The 16,040-nt window shown below is 41.8% G+C and overlaps 1 protein-coding gene across 1 annotated transcript; it reads left to right on the top strand.

Annotated features, from left to right (window-relative positions):
• Positions 1-4,809: 4,809 nt before the first annotated feature.
• On the top strand, positions 4,810-15,046 carry npc1l1 (NPC1-like 1). Its single transcript, XM_041936502.1, has 21 exons — positions 4,810-4,851; positions 6,584-6,745; positions 6,892-7,803; positions 7,909-8,202; positions 8,291-8,508; positions 8,604-8,704; positions 8,801-8,973; positions 9,098-9,226; positions 9,841-10,023; positions 10,129-10,243; positions 10,416-10,681; positions 10,773-10,862; positions 10,954-11,144; positions 12,447-12,562; positions 12,664-12,778; positions 12,871-12,926; positions 13,016-13,166; positions 13,273-13,504; positions 14,192-14,305; positions 14,549-14,711; positions 14,811-15,046. Exons 1-21 carry the CDS (start codon positions 4,810-4,812, stop codon positions 15,044-15,046), a joined length of 4,059 nt encoding a protein of 1,352 aa, XP_041792436.1.
• The last annotated feature ends 994 nt before the right edge of the window (positions 15,047-16,040 follow it).

The following is a 16,040-nucleotide window of genomic DNA, read 5'->3' as shown; positions in this document are numbered from 1 at the left end:
ATCATTATTATTCCTTATATTGTGACATTCTGTATATCAATGATTATATGTGCAGAATTGCATGATATTCTAAAGCCTACATGATTATGACGCTTGTCACAATGAATAAATCAGAGCAGGCAGTACTTTCACTTGTCAGAACCTTTTAAATGAATTAGTATATTTTATATCATAATGGGCTCTACATTTGAATCTCTTACATTTGTTTATAGCTACAGAAAGAAACTATATATTTCTATTCATCCTTTATGTAATTAAAGGATGCATGTTTCTGTCTCTTTATCAGTACAATTATAACAGATATACATTGCAATAAAATAAACAAAATTTTCAATAACAAATAAAGTATTATGAGCACTAACATGCTGTATATGAAATGCAAAAGTGCTGACTGTGGCAGCAACATCAGGTAGTATTTATATTGTGACACCCACACACACACACAAACACATGCACACACACATAGAAACCTGTAATATGTGTGTTAATGTTAATGTGAATGCTGCTGGTCACGTTTTATGAACTCATCACATTCTTCACATTTAAAACTTAGATTTTAGCTGTCAGATGAATATTGTGCAGTAAAAATACATCTGTGACTTGTTTATGTGCTGGAACCTTCATGTCTGTCCATTATTCATTTATTGAGGCTCACAGCATCAATCACCTTTGCTCCCTCTTTGTTTAATATTCAGTCCACTCTGATGTAGATTTCATTTCAAAGGGACAGTGGGAACAACAGACGCTTCTATAATTCAATGCAATCAGATACAAAATCACAATAAAAATGACCCAAATATTAAATCAATATTTCTCTGACAGCCTCAACAGAAATCTGACATTATCAAGGTAAACATAAAGGTAGCATTTACAAATATAAATACTACCTGATGTTGCTGAGACTGAAATATTAAATATATGTGATGCTAAGTGACCTCAGTTCTTTGGTCTGATTTAAAAAGGTGTATTATCAACACAATGTTGTATTCTGAAATTGCATATATGCAAAAAATATGCATTTAATTCCTTATTTTATTGATTGAATTATGCTGTTTCACACATGCTGCTTCGTGCATTAAAGGTTCCTGATGTCAGAATTGTTTGCAAAAAACATGCAGATCTGCGGAGCAACAGGAGCCAAACCTTTAAATAAAGAACACATATGATTTCAGAATCTGTTAAAACCATAATTATACAGTAGATGGAAGCTTTGTAGTCGAGCTAAAGTCCAAAATGTAGCAGCACACATTAAAATCCATCCTGCAGCTTTGATTTTGGGATTTTCCAGGTGATTTCTTTAAGTAATGCAGGTGTTAATTCAAGTGCTTGCTCAAAGAATACATGAATGGGCAGAGTCTGTTGCATATGTGGATATCATCATCATCTTTGTGTAACCTTGAGAAGAACAGAGTCTTCTGGCACCTATTCTTTATCAGTGCCATAAAACATAGCAGGAATAAAAGAGTTAAAAGATAAATAAGAACATTATTTTGCTGACAGGAGAGCGAGGAAAAACACTGTAAGTAGAAAAAGTGAGATACTTTTCAGATGAATGTAGCTTGATATTTCAGAGGTGCTCACTTGTGTAGCAAACTGATGAACAGCAGATAAACAGACACATAAATCACATTATTTTACCTTGTGATTTAAATACACCGCAGAGCGCAGCAGTTCATGATGGGCTGGCCAAGTTACAACATTATGAGTGATGTCCTGACTTATCAGCATAGCACAGAACAAAGAACATCATCACATCTGCCCCATTTTTCTTGTCTTTTTTTCCATCTGTGTTTATCACAAATCGAAATGCTTATGCACCTTCGCCCTGATAGTGTCGGTTGAAAGTTTTATCTCAAGTATGACCTTGACATGTGATAACGACATTAATTACGAAGTTGATGTCAGATGTTTGGTCATGCCATCTTGGCAGGGCGACCCGCTCCTGTCCTCAGGCTGTCGCCGAGTTTGATTTAAGACGTTTATATTAAAGAGACAAACCTGCACCTTAAAGCCCGGAGAGCCTGCACGCAGCCGCCACTTAGCCGATGGTCTGAAGGTCATGTTCAGGCCCACTGTAGCGTGCTGTATGTTGCATATGTGTGACATACACTGTCTTAACAACAGTTACAGTAAAAATAAATCTTATATGCAAAAAAAACCTGTATAGATTGATCTAATTCAGGCCAAGTGTGTCACCATCATCTCTTTGTGCTAGATTTTTAAATATATATTGATCATGCAACAGAGACTTTTGAGCTTGTATCCCAGAAAAGTGCAATGATTTAGCTGTTGTTTGTCACCACTTATCCCTCATGTTTTCACATTCTGTATATTAATAATTGAATATGCAGAAATGCATGGTATTTGAAAGCCTACGTGGTTTTATAAATACGATGAATAAATCAGAGTTTGTAATGTCAGTCAGTGTTTTTATGTCTCAGGACCTTTTTAAATAAATTAGTATATTTTAGGTCACATGTTTGAATCTCTTACATTTGCATTTCATGTTACCATGAAAAGAAATTGTATCACTCATATTAATGTTCATCCTTTATGCAATTTGACAAAGGAAAATGCAAACCAGTATCAGTTCACGTAACATTTAACTGAGTGCATGTTTCTGTCTCTTTATCAGTACAATTCTAACAGATACGGGTTGCAATAAAAAAATCAAATGCATTTTTGCAAGCAAGTAAAGAAGTCATGAACAGTGGATGCTAACATAGTGCAAATGAAATGCAAAAGTACTTACTGTGAAAAGTGGCCCCTTTCTCTTTGAGTGTTAAAGCACACACAAACACATGCACACACATAGAAATCTGTAATATGTGTGTTAATGTTAATGTGAATGCTGCTGGTCACGTTTTATGAACTCATCACATTCTTCCCATTTAAAACTTAGATTTTAGCTGTCAGATGTTAATTTGTTGTTGAATTTAATTTGTTAATTTGTCTAATATTCATTCCACTCTGATGTAGATTTCATTTCAAAGGGACAGTGGGAACAACGGACGCTTCTATAATTCAATGCAATCAGATACAAAATCACAATAAAAATGACCCAAATATTAAATCAATATTTCTCTGACAGCCTCAACAGAAATCTGACATTATCAAGGTAAACATAAAGGTAGCATTTACAAATATAAATACTACCTGATGTTGCTGAGACTGTCAGAGAAATACTGATTAAATGGCATCATAATGTTTGTGTTGCTTTTCACACATGCTGCTTTGTGCATTGAAGGTTCCTGATGTCAAAACTGTTTGCAAAAAACATGCACGAGGTGCAGATCTGCAGAGCAACAGGAGCCAAACCTTTAAATAAAGAACACATATGATTTCAGAATCTGTTAAAACCATAATTATACAGTAGATGGAAGCTTTGTAGTCAGGCAAAAGTCCAAAATGTAGCAGCACACATTAAAATCCGTCCTGCACCTTTGATTTTGGGATTTTCCAGGTGATTTCTTTAAGTAATACAGGTGTTAATTCAAGTGTTTGTTTTAAGAGGATACATGAATGGGCAGAGTCTGTTGCATATGTGGACATCATCATCATCTTTGTGTAACCTTGAGAAGAACAGAGTCTTCTGGCACCTATTCTTTATCAGTGCCATAAAACATAGCAGGAATAAAAGAGTTAAAAGATAAATAAGAACATTATTTTACTGACAGGAGAGCGAGGAAAAACACTGTAAGTAGAAAAAGTGAGATACTTTTCAGATGAATGTAGCTTGATATTTCAGAGGTGCTCACTTGTGTAGCAAACTGATGAACAGCAGATAAACAGACACATAAATCACATTATTTTACCTTGTGATTTAAATACACCGCAGCGTAGCCGTTTATGATGGGCTGGCAAAATCTTCCGTGTTGTCGTGACTTATCAGAGAGAATAAAGAATATCACATCTGCCCCATTTCTTCTTGTCTTTTTTCCATCTTGGTTCGTCATAAATCGAAATGCTTATGCACCTTCGCCCTGATAGTGTCGGCTGACAGCTTTATCTCAGCTTCGACCTTGACATGTGATAACGGCAGTAATTACACACTGGATCTTAGAGTGTAGGATGCGGCCCAGGAAATGTTTTGTCATGTTGTCTTGGCATGGTGGCCTGCTACTGTCCTCAGGCTGTCGCTGGGTTTGATGTGAGACTTTGGTGAAAAGCTGACTGAAAAGACGTTTTGTTAAACACCTTAAAGCTCAGATAGCGAGCACGCAGCTGTGTCACATAGATGATGGTTTAAAGGTCACGTCCGGGCCCACAAACATACTCTGCATGTTTGTGACATACACTGCCTTATAAATGTGATACATCCCATCCTATTCTGACTGATCTGTTCCAGGCTAACCAACGTCTATACATTCATCTGTCTTCCATAGAAACACCAGCGTCAGAGGGGCAGTAACAATATATAACTCAGGTGAATCACTGGGTGTGTTTGGTATTCTCCTGCAGTTTCTCCCTGCTGCTCTGGATCTCCCCTGCAACCCCATCAAAATCTCTCCCATGTTAATTATCAGACAGAGGAATTGATCAGCCATAGCTGCGATTGGCCAGCCGTCGCATCAGGCCAGATAAGAAAGGTGTGACGTCACAGGAGGGGGTGACCCGGGACATGTCATGATGTTTCTCCTTCTCCATCCCAACACTGTTAGGCAGACAGACGACAGGAGAGGAGGACGTGGACGCCGCAGAGCACCTGTCGCTGTTCTACTTCCAACAGGGCAGCAGTGATTAATAGACGCTCCAGTTCGCTCCACCTGAGGATCCCGTCGCTCCTGTTGCTGACAGACTCTCGGAATCATGATCCGTGTTGCCGCCCTGATCATTTTTCTCACTTGTGTGGTAAGTCGGTCTAATTCTCCTTTCTTAGGGAACTCGCACCCGAACTGTAAACTTTTTTAAGCATGCTCGACAGAAAATTAACCCTCACGTTGCTTTATTCTCGTACTCCAGTGCTGAAAAGCTTCTAGGACTCTCTGACAACATGATCTGAGACCAGGGCTGAAAAGTAGAAGAAGACATCTAATTACTCAGACATTGTATGAGGAAAATGCAAAACAGCTGAATTTGTTTTAGCAATGAAACACCATAAATGTCAAAGCAAAAATGATATCCGAGCGCTTTGTCGTGACGTTGGAGACGTGTTAATGCAGGCAGCGAGGACCCAGTGAGTCACTTCCATGAAAGTCTCCTCAGATAAAAGTTCGACTGTATGGGAGATGATAGACGGCAAAACAAATCAATCAGAGTGAGAAGAAAAATGTGAAAGACAACGCACATAGTGATGTGTTCATTTTCATGGACAGAAACATGATACGATGCGTATTGAGTTTCATGTTACCTGTTTATTCGATTGGTGTTAAAGTTTACATTAGCAGAGTCCAGCGACTTTTTTTTTTTTTTTTCATTGTTGGTTTTGGTTGTTGTCCAAAGAGTGAAAATGAGAGAAAAAGTAAATCAGCCCTGAATACACGCAGATGTAATACCTTAAACTTTTTAATTACACAAAGTTCATTAAGTAAGTGTTTTCCAGAGAGTCTAAATTGGGTTTGTTTAGCTCACTCAAGTTTAAGAACCAAAAGATAAATACAGTCATATAAATGATTAAATCTTCATGACAACATAAAAAAGAATAAAGAAGTAAAAACATATGGCTTCAGGTCTAACATGGTTTGATATTTTCAGCCCAATAATAAAACACTAACTAATGAATAACATAATAATCAATACAAATGAATTCAGAGACAAAACTAAGAATATCGTGGATGATCAATTTTCCGAATAAGGCATAATAATAAAGATAAAATGTAAGTGGTCAGTACTGTGCTAGACTGCAGATAGGAAGCTCCATCATACAACCCAACTAAAAAATATTTTCCATTTCTGCCCTCAGGGTTAAAAAGAGATGCAAAATAAAGGGACAGCTCAAATAACAAAAATAATTTTATCTAACAAATAATGATGCTGTAATGCTGCATGCATAGAGGTTTCTCTTATTGTTTTTTAACCTTCCCAACTTGTAATCCTGTCCACCTGCCCGAAGCCTGTTTTACTCTGCGTAATGCAAAGGAAAATGACCCAATATGGCAAAACTATTTACTAGCTTACAAAGTCTTAATGAAATGCAACTATATGGGAAGATAAGAGTTGTTTCAATGTGAAAATGATGCATCAATTTGTAATTGATTTTGTGAACTGAACTGAATTTAACATACACAACATAATGGAACATTTTCCATGTTATTAGTCTTGTAACTTGCACGGTGGTATCGAGCAGCTGACACGGCAGGACTCAGTGCAGCCCTGAAGTCATCTTGGCACTGTTAGGACATTTTTGGGTTAATGCTGTGATATAATGTCTTTGATGGTGAATCTCATCAAACCTTGTTGCAAGTTGCCACTTTTTTGAAAATATCAGCATTAAGTTTTTAATTTGTGTTAAATATTATGGTTTAATGTTTCAGTTTGTTCAAAATAACTAATGCTAATGTAACATGTAGCAACCTCACTAACCTGCAACAAAGTGTGAATTCATCTGCTGTGGTTATTTTTGACGACTCCGTCTTCCATGCAGGTGCTGTCAGAGGCCAAACATCAGCCGGGCTACTGCTCTTTCTATGAGGAGTGCGGTTCTAACCCGATGGTAGATAAACCCTTTGCTAAGGCTATCGTCCCCTGTCTCAACTACAGTCCTGCCCGTCACCTCAAAGGAGCCCACTACAAAAAACTCCAAGAGGTCAGTAGATCCTGTTTAAAGTGAAGCCAAGTGTTTCAGTGAAGCTGAGAATAGGACTGAATGTGATAGAGTAGGTGTATTCTTAAGAATAAATCCTTCCTGTTCGAGTCTGTCAGTGTGTAAAACAGCACCTGTTTTTGCTGCAGGTGTGTCCGATGCTGGACCAGGGAGAGAACAACACGTACGCCTGCTGCTCCCATAAACAGCTGATTACGCTGGGAACCAGTGTGGCCTTGTCCAAGATTCTGCTGCTCCGCTGCCCTGCCTGTGCTGATAACTTTGCCCACCTGCACTGCATCAACACCTGCAGCCCCAACCAGAGCCAGATACTAGAAGTCACAAAGGTCATGAATGTCACCTCCAAATTGAACGTGACTAAATTAGCCGTTGTAGCTTACAAGTCGTTCATCTCTAACACCTTTGCACAAGCCTCCTTCCAGTCTTGTAAAAACGTTAGGATCCCATCCACAGGGGGCTACGCCATTGGCACCATGTGTGGTTCGTATGGCGCTAGCCTGTGTACCGCCCAGCGCTGGCTAGACTTCCAGGGAGACACCGGCAATGGCTTGGCTCCACTGGACATTGACTTCACCCTGCTAGATCCGCATCAAGCTGTGGGACTGCCAGAGGGTGTGATTCCCTACAATGGGCATGCTCTGAAGTGTAATGAGACCACACCAAGTGGAGGTAAGGCTTGCAACTGCCAGGACTGCGAAGAGGCGTGTGCAAAAATACCACCCCCTGTCCCTGAGGAACCCTTCACACTGCTGGGGACAGATGGTTTCCTGGTGATTTCTGTTATTTTACTCTGTCTCCTGCTACTTGCCTTCTTTTTGTACCTCTTCGTCACGTGCTTGGTGAGGTCTCAGAAGAGAAAGGATGAGGAGAAAGGAAAGAGAAAGGGGAAAGGCAAAGACCAGAACAGCAATGATGTGACTCATCGGGTCATTGATCCGTCAGAGGTGACGTGCATTGACAGGAACAGCCTGGCCGCTCAAGCTTTCCTAAGCTTACAGTTTCGCCGTTGGGGAACCCTCATGGCAACTTATCCCCTTACGGTTAGTTTCACCGAAGTATTTTTTGAAAAAATAATAAAAGTTTGTCAGCCTGATGAGGAAGACATGTCTCAGATGTTAATATTCTTCGTTCTATCTTCGTTCAAGGTGCTCCTGTTGTCGGCTATAGTCGTGGCTATTTTCTCCGCTGGCTTCATGTACATTGAGCTCACCACTGACCCGGTCGAGCTGTGGTCTGCTCCCAACAGCCAAGCCCGTCAGGAGAAAGACTTCCACGACAAACACTTTGGCCCCTTCTTCAGGACGAACCAGCTGATCTTGACAGCACCAGGCAGAAAAGGCCACCTTTATGACTCTTTGCAGTTTGGACTACAGAACTTTAGCGGGATTGTATCCAAAGATCTAATCATTGAGCTGCTGCAGCTCCAGACGCAAATACAGGTAAGAGCCCAGAATTAAAGTTGACAGTGTTTTCCAAAGCTCACCATATGATTTTGACACACCGATGCCTCTTCTATGCCATTTTTAGAATATTGAGTTCTGGTCAGAGGATCTGAACCGCACAGCAAGTCTGAAGGATGTGTGTTACGCACCGCTGAACCCATCCAACCCCTCCTTGACAGACTGTGCAGTAAACAGCTTGCCACAGTACTTCCAGAACAGTCTAGACAACATCAACAAAAAGGTGACACCGCTGGGAGAGACCAAGGAGGTGGACTGGAGAGACCACTTAATCTACTGCGTCAAGTAAGGATTCATCAAATGGAATTTCAAATCAAACTGGGGAAAAAACAGTGATTCATCTTCATAACCTCCCTTCTCTTCTTCCTTCTCTACTCAAGCTCCCCCCTGTCCTTCAGGGACATCACTGATTTAGGTATGAGCTGCATGGCTGATTATGGAGGTCCAGTCTTCCCCTTTCTGGCTGTGGGAGGCTATGAGAGTGAGTGACTTTCAGCAACATCTTTTACATGAAATGTCTGTACAGTAAACACAAAAAGGCGACTCAAGTGAACATTACCCATCCTGCTCCACCCAGATGTAGACTACACCAATGCTGAGGCTCTCATCCTGACCTTCTCCCTCAACAACTATCCTCGCGACAATGTCAAGTTCAGAGTGGCTATGCAGTGGGAGACAGAGTTTCTTAAAATTGTCCAGAACTACAAGAAAGACCCCGAAACCAACTTTACCTTTGCATACATGGCAGAGGTACAATGAAATCTGTTGCTGACCTGCTGTCACAGCTTTTTCAAGAGACATGTTGAGATGTGTCCTCTTTTTTCTATCACCAGCGTTTTTAACTCTAACTTCCTTCTCTCTGGTATGTCTGCAGAGGTCTCTGGAGGATGAGATTAATCGCACAACAGCGGAGGATATCCCCATCTTCATGATCAGCTATGCTGTGATCTTTGTTTACATTGCTGTGGCACTGGGGGAGTACTCTTCATTCGAACGGCTGCTGGTGAGACTTCAAACGTTAATGTCTACCTTTACTATAATGCAGAATTTCACATTACGCAGCCTCTTTAGCCATTCATGGTCAATTGGTCCACCACTGTGGTGCAGACTAGTCAGCAATTATTGGATGGATTCCCATTAATGTCTGCACATTAATCATGGTCCCCAGAGATGGATCGCCACTCACGGCGGTGGTCCCCTGACACGCTACCATCCCGTTGTCACTGGGAGAATGTTACCCTGCTGATATTAGCATTTAGCTCCAAGCATGGTTGGAGAGCAGAGCTGCTAGCATGACTGTAGACTTGTAGTCTTGTTGAGCTGTTGCTACATAACTTGTTGTTTTACTCTGAAAACAGAGGTACGAACATGTGCCTGGGATGCGATAAGTTTCCACCAAGAAAGAAGAATTTATGAAACAGTACTTATCACATGCACGATAAGGAGAAACTGCAGTAGTATGGCTGTGTCAGCTGTATAGCGCTTATCTCTACAGTGAAGCACGTAGGTTTATTGGCCATGAAGATACACAATTCAGAAGACATGATATACAGCGGAGATACTGGACACAGAAAAGGTTCACTGAGTTGCATCTGGACTCATCTCTGTGTGCTGCAGGTGGACTCCAGGTTTCTGGTGGGTCTGGGTGGGATCCTGGTGGTCGCCTGTTCTGTCCTGTCCTCCATGGGCTTCTACTCGTGGATCGGCATCCCCTCCTCGCTGGTCATTCTGCAGGTCGTGCCTTTCCTGGTACTCGCCGTTGGAGCAGACAACATCTTCATCTTCGTTCTGGAGTACCAGGTGTGGACATTTGTGTGCACCATGAATGCACAGTGCCGCTGATTTTGTGAGAAACGTACAGTATATCATTTTTAGTGACCTTACCCAACCCTTCCTCCCTTGCAGAGGGATGTGCGGAGGGCTGGAGAGAAGAGAGAGGAGCAGATTGGTCGTGTCCTTGGAAACGTGGCTCCTAGCATGCTCCTGTGCAGTCTCTCTGAGTCTATCTGCTTCTTTCTAGGTAGGGACTCCTACATTTGTTTTCTTCTTTGAGAAAAAGTGCAACAGGGAACGCTGGCACGATTAAAGAGTTGACAGCAATACAATTCTGTGCACATACAGCATGTAAGAATGGAGCATTAAGCTTCGATACAAAGCACTAATCTCTGCCTGCGTCTGTTCTGCTACCTAAGGGGCCCTGTCCACCATGCCAGCAGTGAAGTCCTTTGCTCTGTATGCTGCCCTGGCTGTGCTCTTGGACTTCGTCCTCCAGATGACAGCCTTTGTAGCGTTGCTGTCCCTGGATGCCTGGCGCCAGGACAGCAACCGCTGTGAACTCCTCTGCTGTGTTACAGTGCCAACCCAGCGATCCAACAAGCCAAACGAGGGCTTTCTGCTGCCCTTGATGAGGAAATACTACGCCCCTGTCCTACTGCACCGCTACACCCGAGTCATAGTGGTAAAGATACTAGTTTAAAATCTGACAAAATTAACATAAGCTCCCGCTCTCATTAAACCGCTGAATGCATTCTGTCCTGTGTTCTCTTCAGATGGTGCTTTTCATCTTCATGTTCAGTGGATCCTTATTCCTCATGTTTCATGTGACTGTGGGTCTGGACCAGGAACTGGCTATGCCTAAGGTCAGTCAGCACTGCAACATAAATACAGACGTATGCCTGTGCACTCCTCTTTCCATGCAACCTTACAAAGATTATTCTGTTTTTGGTGCAGGGCTCATATATGCTGGATTATTTCCACTACCTGTACAAATACTTTGAAGTAGGAGTCCCTGTGTATTTTGTCACGAAAAGAGGCTTCAACTTCAGCAGTGTGGATGGAATGAACGCAGTCTGCTCCAGCGTGGGCTGTAATAACTTCTCGTTAACCCAGAAGATCCAATACGCCACCGACTTCCCTGAACAGTGAGTTTGTTCATTTTCATAATCTGGACTGGAGAAAATACATTTTTTTTTGCTATGAGAGCTAGTTCCTCCCTTCAGTACGGTGTTGAGTGCTTTTCTGCGTTTGTCCTTCAAATCACTAGTTTTCACTGACAGATCCTTGAACCTGCTGATATCGCAGTAACAACCTCTTACATACAAGTCATCAGCCAATCAGACTAGTTAATGATCAACTGAGTTATGTCGTGAATGACACTCAGCAGATAAAGGGTGCCTCTAACTGTGCCAGGTAGAGAAAGCAAACACCCAAAATGTTCACGGTAATTACTGTTCAAATGAACAAATACAAGCGCTCTGTTGTATCCAAACCAGTGTGTTATGGTTATGACCAGGCTGGTTAATAAATGGAATAAATCTTGGTGTGTTTTTGCTTGTTGGGTCCCGCAGTGTAGTCAGGGTGTGAACTAGTTTTTTCCTCACCTGTCACTGAACATTTCTACTGACCACTAAAGCTTTTCTTGTCCACCACTTCTGAAATAAGGATGGTTTTAGAATTGCAAACACTGTGTGAATGGATCACGTCATCATCTCACATTAATCCCTGACTATTCTTAACTTGTCTTTTTAAATAGTATTTGCCCTGTATTTGGCAGGTGGCAGATGCTAATTTCATTCCCTGTATGTACTATACATCTTTCCTCCAACCAGCGATGCAGAAATTAAACCAGTGTCGAACGATATTACCTAGTGATCACTGTGACACAGAGGGATTATATAATTAACAACACACTTTTGTTTCCTGGAGATAAGAAGGATTGCGGGTGCTATCTTATCGTAGGCATTATCAGTGGCTTGCTGGAAAAACAGCAGAGCTTTACGCAATTACAGTATCATATGAAAGTGAAATATATGAGGCAGACAAAGCAATGATGCTAGAAAAGAAATGAATTCAATTCACCGGATGGGTTTAATTTCTAAATGATGATCCTATTAACTTCAATAATATAAATATAACTTGCAAAAATGCAAAGAATAGTTTGACATTGTGGGAAACACTTAGATGAGAAGTATAACTGGCTGCTAGCTTTAGTTTCATATTAATTGCACAGACATGAGGGTTTCTCAAACACCACCCTGCTGCTGTAAATACTCTTTACTCCTATTTGAGTAATATCTACCAAAAACTACAATGCCCAGCTGTTTTATGAGAGACTTTCAAGTAAATGAAACTGTTTTTTACATCTCGGTCTCATGACAGTAGTCTTGTCCTGTAACACGGACCTCGGTATCCCTGCCTTCCATTAACCTACTGATGATCTGCAGGTCCTACTTGGCTGTCCCTGCTAACTCCTGGGTGGATGATTACATCGACTGGCTGAACCCCGAAGGCAGCTGTTGTCGCGTGTACAGCAATGATTTAAATCTCTTCTGTCCTGCAAGCAGCAGTGAGAAAACTGCACACTAACACACACTGCTTACTGTGAATGTCCTGGTATGGTGTTGTATTATTAACACCTGCTCTGCTCCCTTGTCTCAACAGATGAAACCTGTAAGGAATGTTTGAAAAAACCTTACACCAGGCCAAATGTGGAAGACTTCAATCGCTTCCTCCCTGACTTCCTGGGTAACAGGCCTGACCTCTCGTGCCCCAAAGGGTGTGTATTGTAGCTTCAAATGTGCACACACGCAAACAAAAACATTACAACGTGAAAACAACGTTCTCACCACCTATCGTCTGTCTTGGCAGTGGTCTCGGAGCCTATGACACGTCTGTGGACGTGGATGAGAGTGGAGAAATTATAGGTGAATAATCTCTAATCATCTTCAATCTGTCAAAGATCCTCTGTTCTCTTCATAGAAATGGCTCACCAAGTGACTCTTTTCTCTTTCAGCCTCTCGGTTCATGGCTTACCACACACCTTTAACCAACTCTCAAGAGTTCACTGCTGCGCTGTTGAAGGCCAGAGAGCTGGCCCACAACATCACCATGAGCATGAGGGAAGTACCAGGCACCTCACCCGACTTCGAAGTATTTCCTTACACGTATGTATTTTATTTCCTTCGACTCATCTCCCCTCCTCTGCAGAGGACCGTTAAATCTGATCCGTCCGTAGCGTCTGACCAGTTTTCCCGTCCCGCCTCCTTCCAGGGTGACGTACGTATTTTACGAGCAGTATCTAACTATTGTGCCAGAGGGACTCTTCAACATCTCCCTGTGTCTGCTGCCTACCTTCGTCGTGTGCTGTCTGCTGCTGGGTCTGGATCTGCGCTCCGGTCTGCTCAACCTGATCACCATAATCATGATCGTCGTGGATACAGTTGGCGTCATGACGCTGTGGGGCATCGATTACAACGCAGTGGCCCTTATCAATCTGGTCACGGTAAGAACATGTGGGGCTTGATGTGGCACCAATTTCACTGATAATGTTACAAACTGGAGGTGTGGGGTTCTCCAGGCTCCTGTCTAATGAGAGATGCTAGTGAGCTGCATCATGGGTAATGTAGGATCCAGTGTTACTCGATCTTGGCCCAGGAATCTGGATAGTTTAACCTCTGCTGCTTGGATTTTGACCATTCCTTTTGAATCTGTAATCTTTCTCTTTTGAGTCTTCCAACTTGCTTGCATGCTCCTTTTGTACCGTTCTTCTTCCTGCAGCCGATGAAGCTCTTGGTGCATGTGATTTATTTGTTGTGAAGCTGCATTTCTTGCATGAAAGGTGCCATACAAAAAGAGTTTATTATTATTTTTATTATTCCTGTGACCATTAATCTGTGATGTTACACTTCAATAGGGCCAGGTGTTTATGCATATCATGCATATCATCATCATGATGTTTTATAGTTTCATCGTGATGTGCTTGCCTTTATTTAACATGCTCTCACTTTTGATATGCACTCCAGTCTATGTAACTCCAGTCTAACCGCTCAGTATTAATTACTGTTTCTGAAAATGTAGTCACTGTATGACAATCCTGAATAGAAAAATTGCTTTCAGTCTGTAAAGAATAGGTAATTCATGTCCATGGTCATTTCTTAGTTTTCTAACTTGCACTCTGTGCTGTTTGCAGGCGGTGGGCATCTCTGTGGAGTTTGTGTCCCACATGACAAGATCCTTTGCCCTCAGCACTAAGCCCACACATGTAGAAAGAGCTATGGAGGCGACGGCCAACATGGGCAGTGCGGTAAGTAGCTATAAGGCAATCTAGAGCAGGCGTTAATCGCTCACATTCACATTTAGTGCCACACACGGCTAACAGTTAACACATACAGTCAGGGGGTTGAAAAAGGGGACAACCCTTATGTGAGGAGAGCCCACACAGATGGTTGAACAAATAGCCGTGGATGCAGGGAGGGGCCCATAAAGAATGGCCCCTGCAGACAACAACAGCTGTGTGAGTTAAGTGTGTTTATTTTGTACCCTGCAGGTGTTTGCTGGTGTTGCTATGACCAACCTGCCAGGCATCATTGTGCTGGCATTTGCCAAAGCGCAGCTCATCCAGATCTTCTTCTTCCGATTAAACCTGGTCATTACGCTTTTGGGCTTGGTCCACGGACTCATATTCCTCCCTGTGGCGCTCAGCTACTTTGGTATGTACTCCATATGTGCTTTCTTATGTATGCAGCAAAGAGGTTTGAAGAGGTGTTGTGAGATTTAATCAAAAATGTTCAAATCTTCCCTCTTCTCAGGTCCTGGTGTGAATAAAGCCGTGCTGCTGCAGCTCCAGCAGGAGAGAGCAAAGGCCAGGCAAGAGCTAGAGCTGGCAAACGACATGAAACAAGCCTATGATAACATGTGCTATGAAAACAATGAGATAAAACAGGAGGCAGACTCCAACACGAAGGCCCCCAAAAATGGCAGCAGACCTTCAAAATTGATAGAAAATCAACTGGAGGAGCAAGTGGAGAGAACTGACAGTTTCTGAGCACCGACAACGAATCTGTTTTCAAGCTCTAAATACTTCTGTAACACATGAATGAGGGCGGATTGTGGCAGAAAAGGACAGAGATAGCAAACAAAGAGTCGTGTATTAGGCTCCGTATGGAAATCATTAACTTAACTATGTACCTCAATCAGAAGTGGACCAGTGGGACGGAAGACAGCAACACACAGTTGTGCAATATTTCTGAGCATAGCAAGAGTGGACGATTGCAATGAGCGTCAGCGTTCCTGTCTCAACACGTGGAAAACGACACATCTGTCCTCACCAGCGCTGCAGCTGGGCAAGATTCGTTGTTCAATCGTTGAATTATTAGACAGGACAGGAAGTGGACGGATGTTTTTGAATTAGCCATTTTGTTCCGTTGTTTTTTAATAAGTGTAATTACTTTGTACGTGTGAATGTTTCACATTAGTAGTCTGCTGTTTAGAGTGATTTAAGGGAACATACACTCCAGTATTTCATATTATACTTTCTTCAACAGCGGCATGGTGGCATTGCTGTAAAATGTGCAATCAGTGAAAAAACATTAAATGTGTTTAAACATTTGGCTTTACAAGTTTTCATAAGTTATTTATAGTATAAAAGAGAACTTGTGCACTGTAGACTATTCACCATAAGAAAGGTCTGTGACTAAAAGCTTGCATATGTAATTAAATAAATTGTGCAGATTTTAGTATGTGGACGTTTTTATTTGCACCACCTGTTATTATCATCATTCCAGCACGAAGCCTTTCAGCCAGGTGACACCTTTATGCAATGATTCTTACTTATAAAATCACTCCCCTTGCAGAACTCCTCTGTTATCTAAATGTTGTGTAGAGCCACCATACTTTTTAGACGCTGCCTCATGCAGGAGATGAATGGATGGAGCCAGTGCAACAGTTGGTGTTGCTGAATAGAGTTAAAATGTTTAGAAAATGTGGTTATTACTCATTTTCTTCATAGAGCAGTAATGATGGGAAAAGGTTTTGAATCA

This window comes from Chelmon rostratus, chromosome 5, assembly GCF_017976325.1.
Source record: "Chelmon rostratus isolate fCheRos1 chromosome 5, fCheRos1.pri, whole genome shotgun sequence".
Classification (NCBI taxonomy): Eukaryota; Metazoa; Chordata; class Actinopteri; order Chaetodontiformes; family Chaetodontidae; genus Chelmon; species Chelmon rostratus.
Note: the sequence above shows the minus strand (reverse complement) of the source record. Positions and strands in the feature narration are given on the sequence as shown.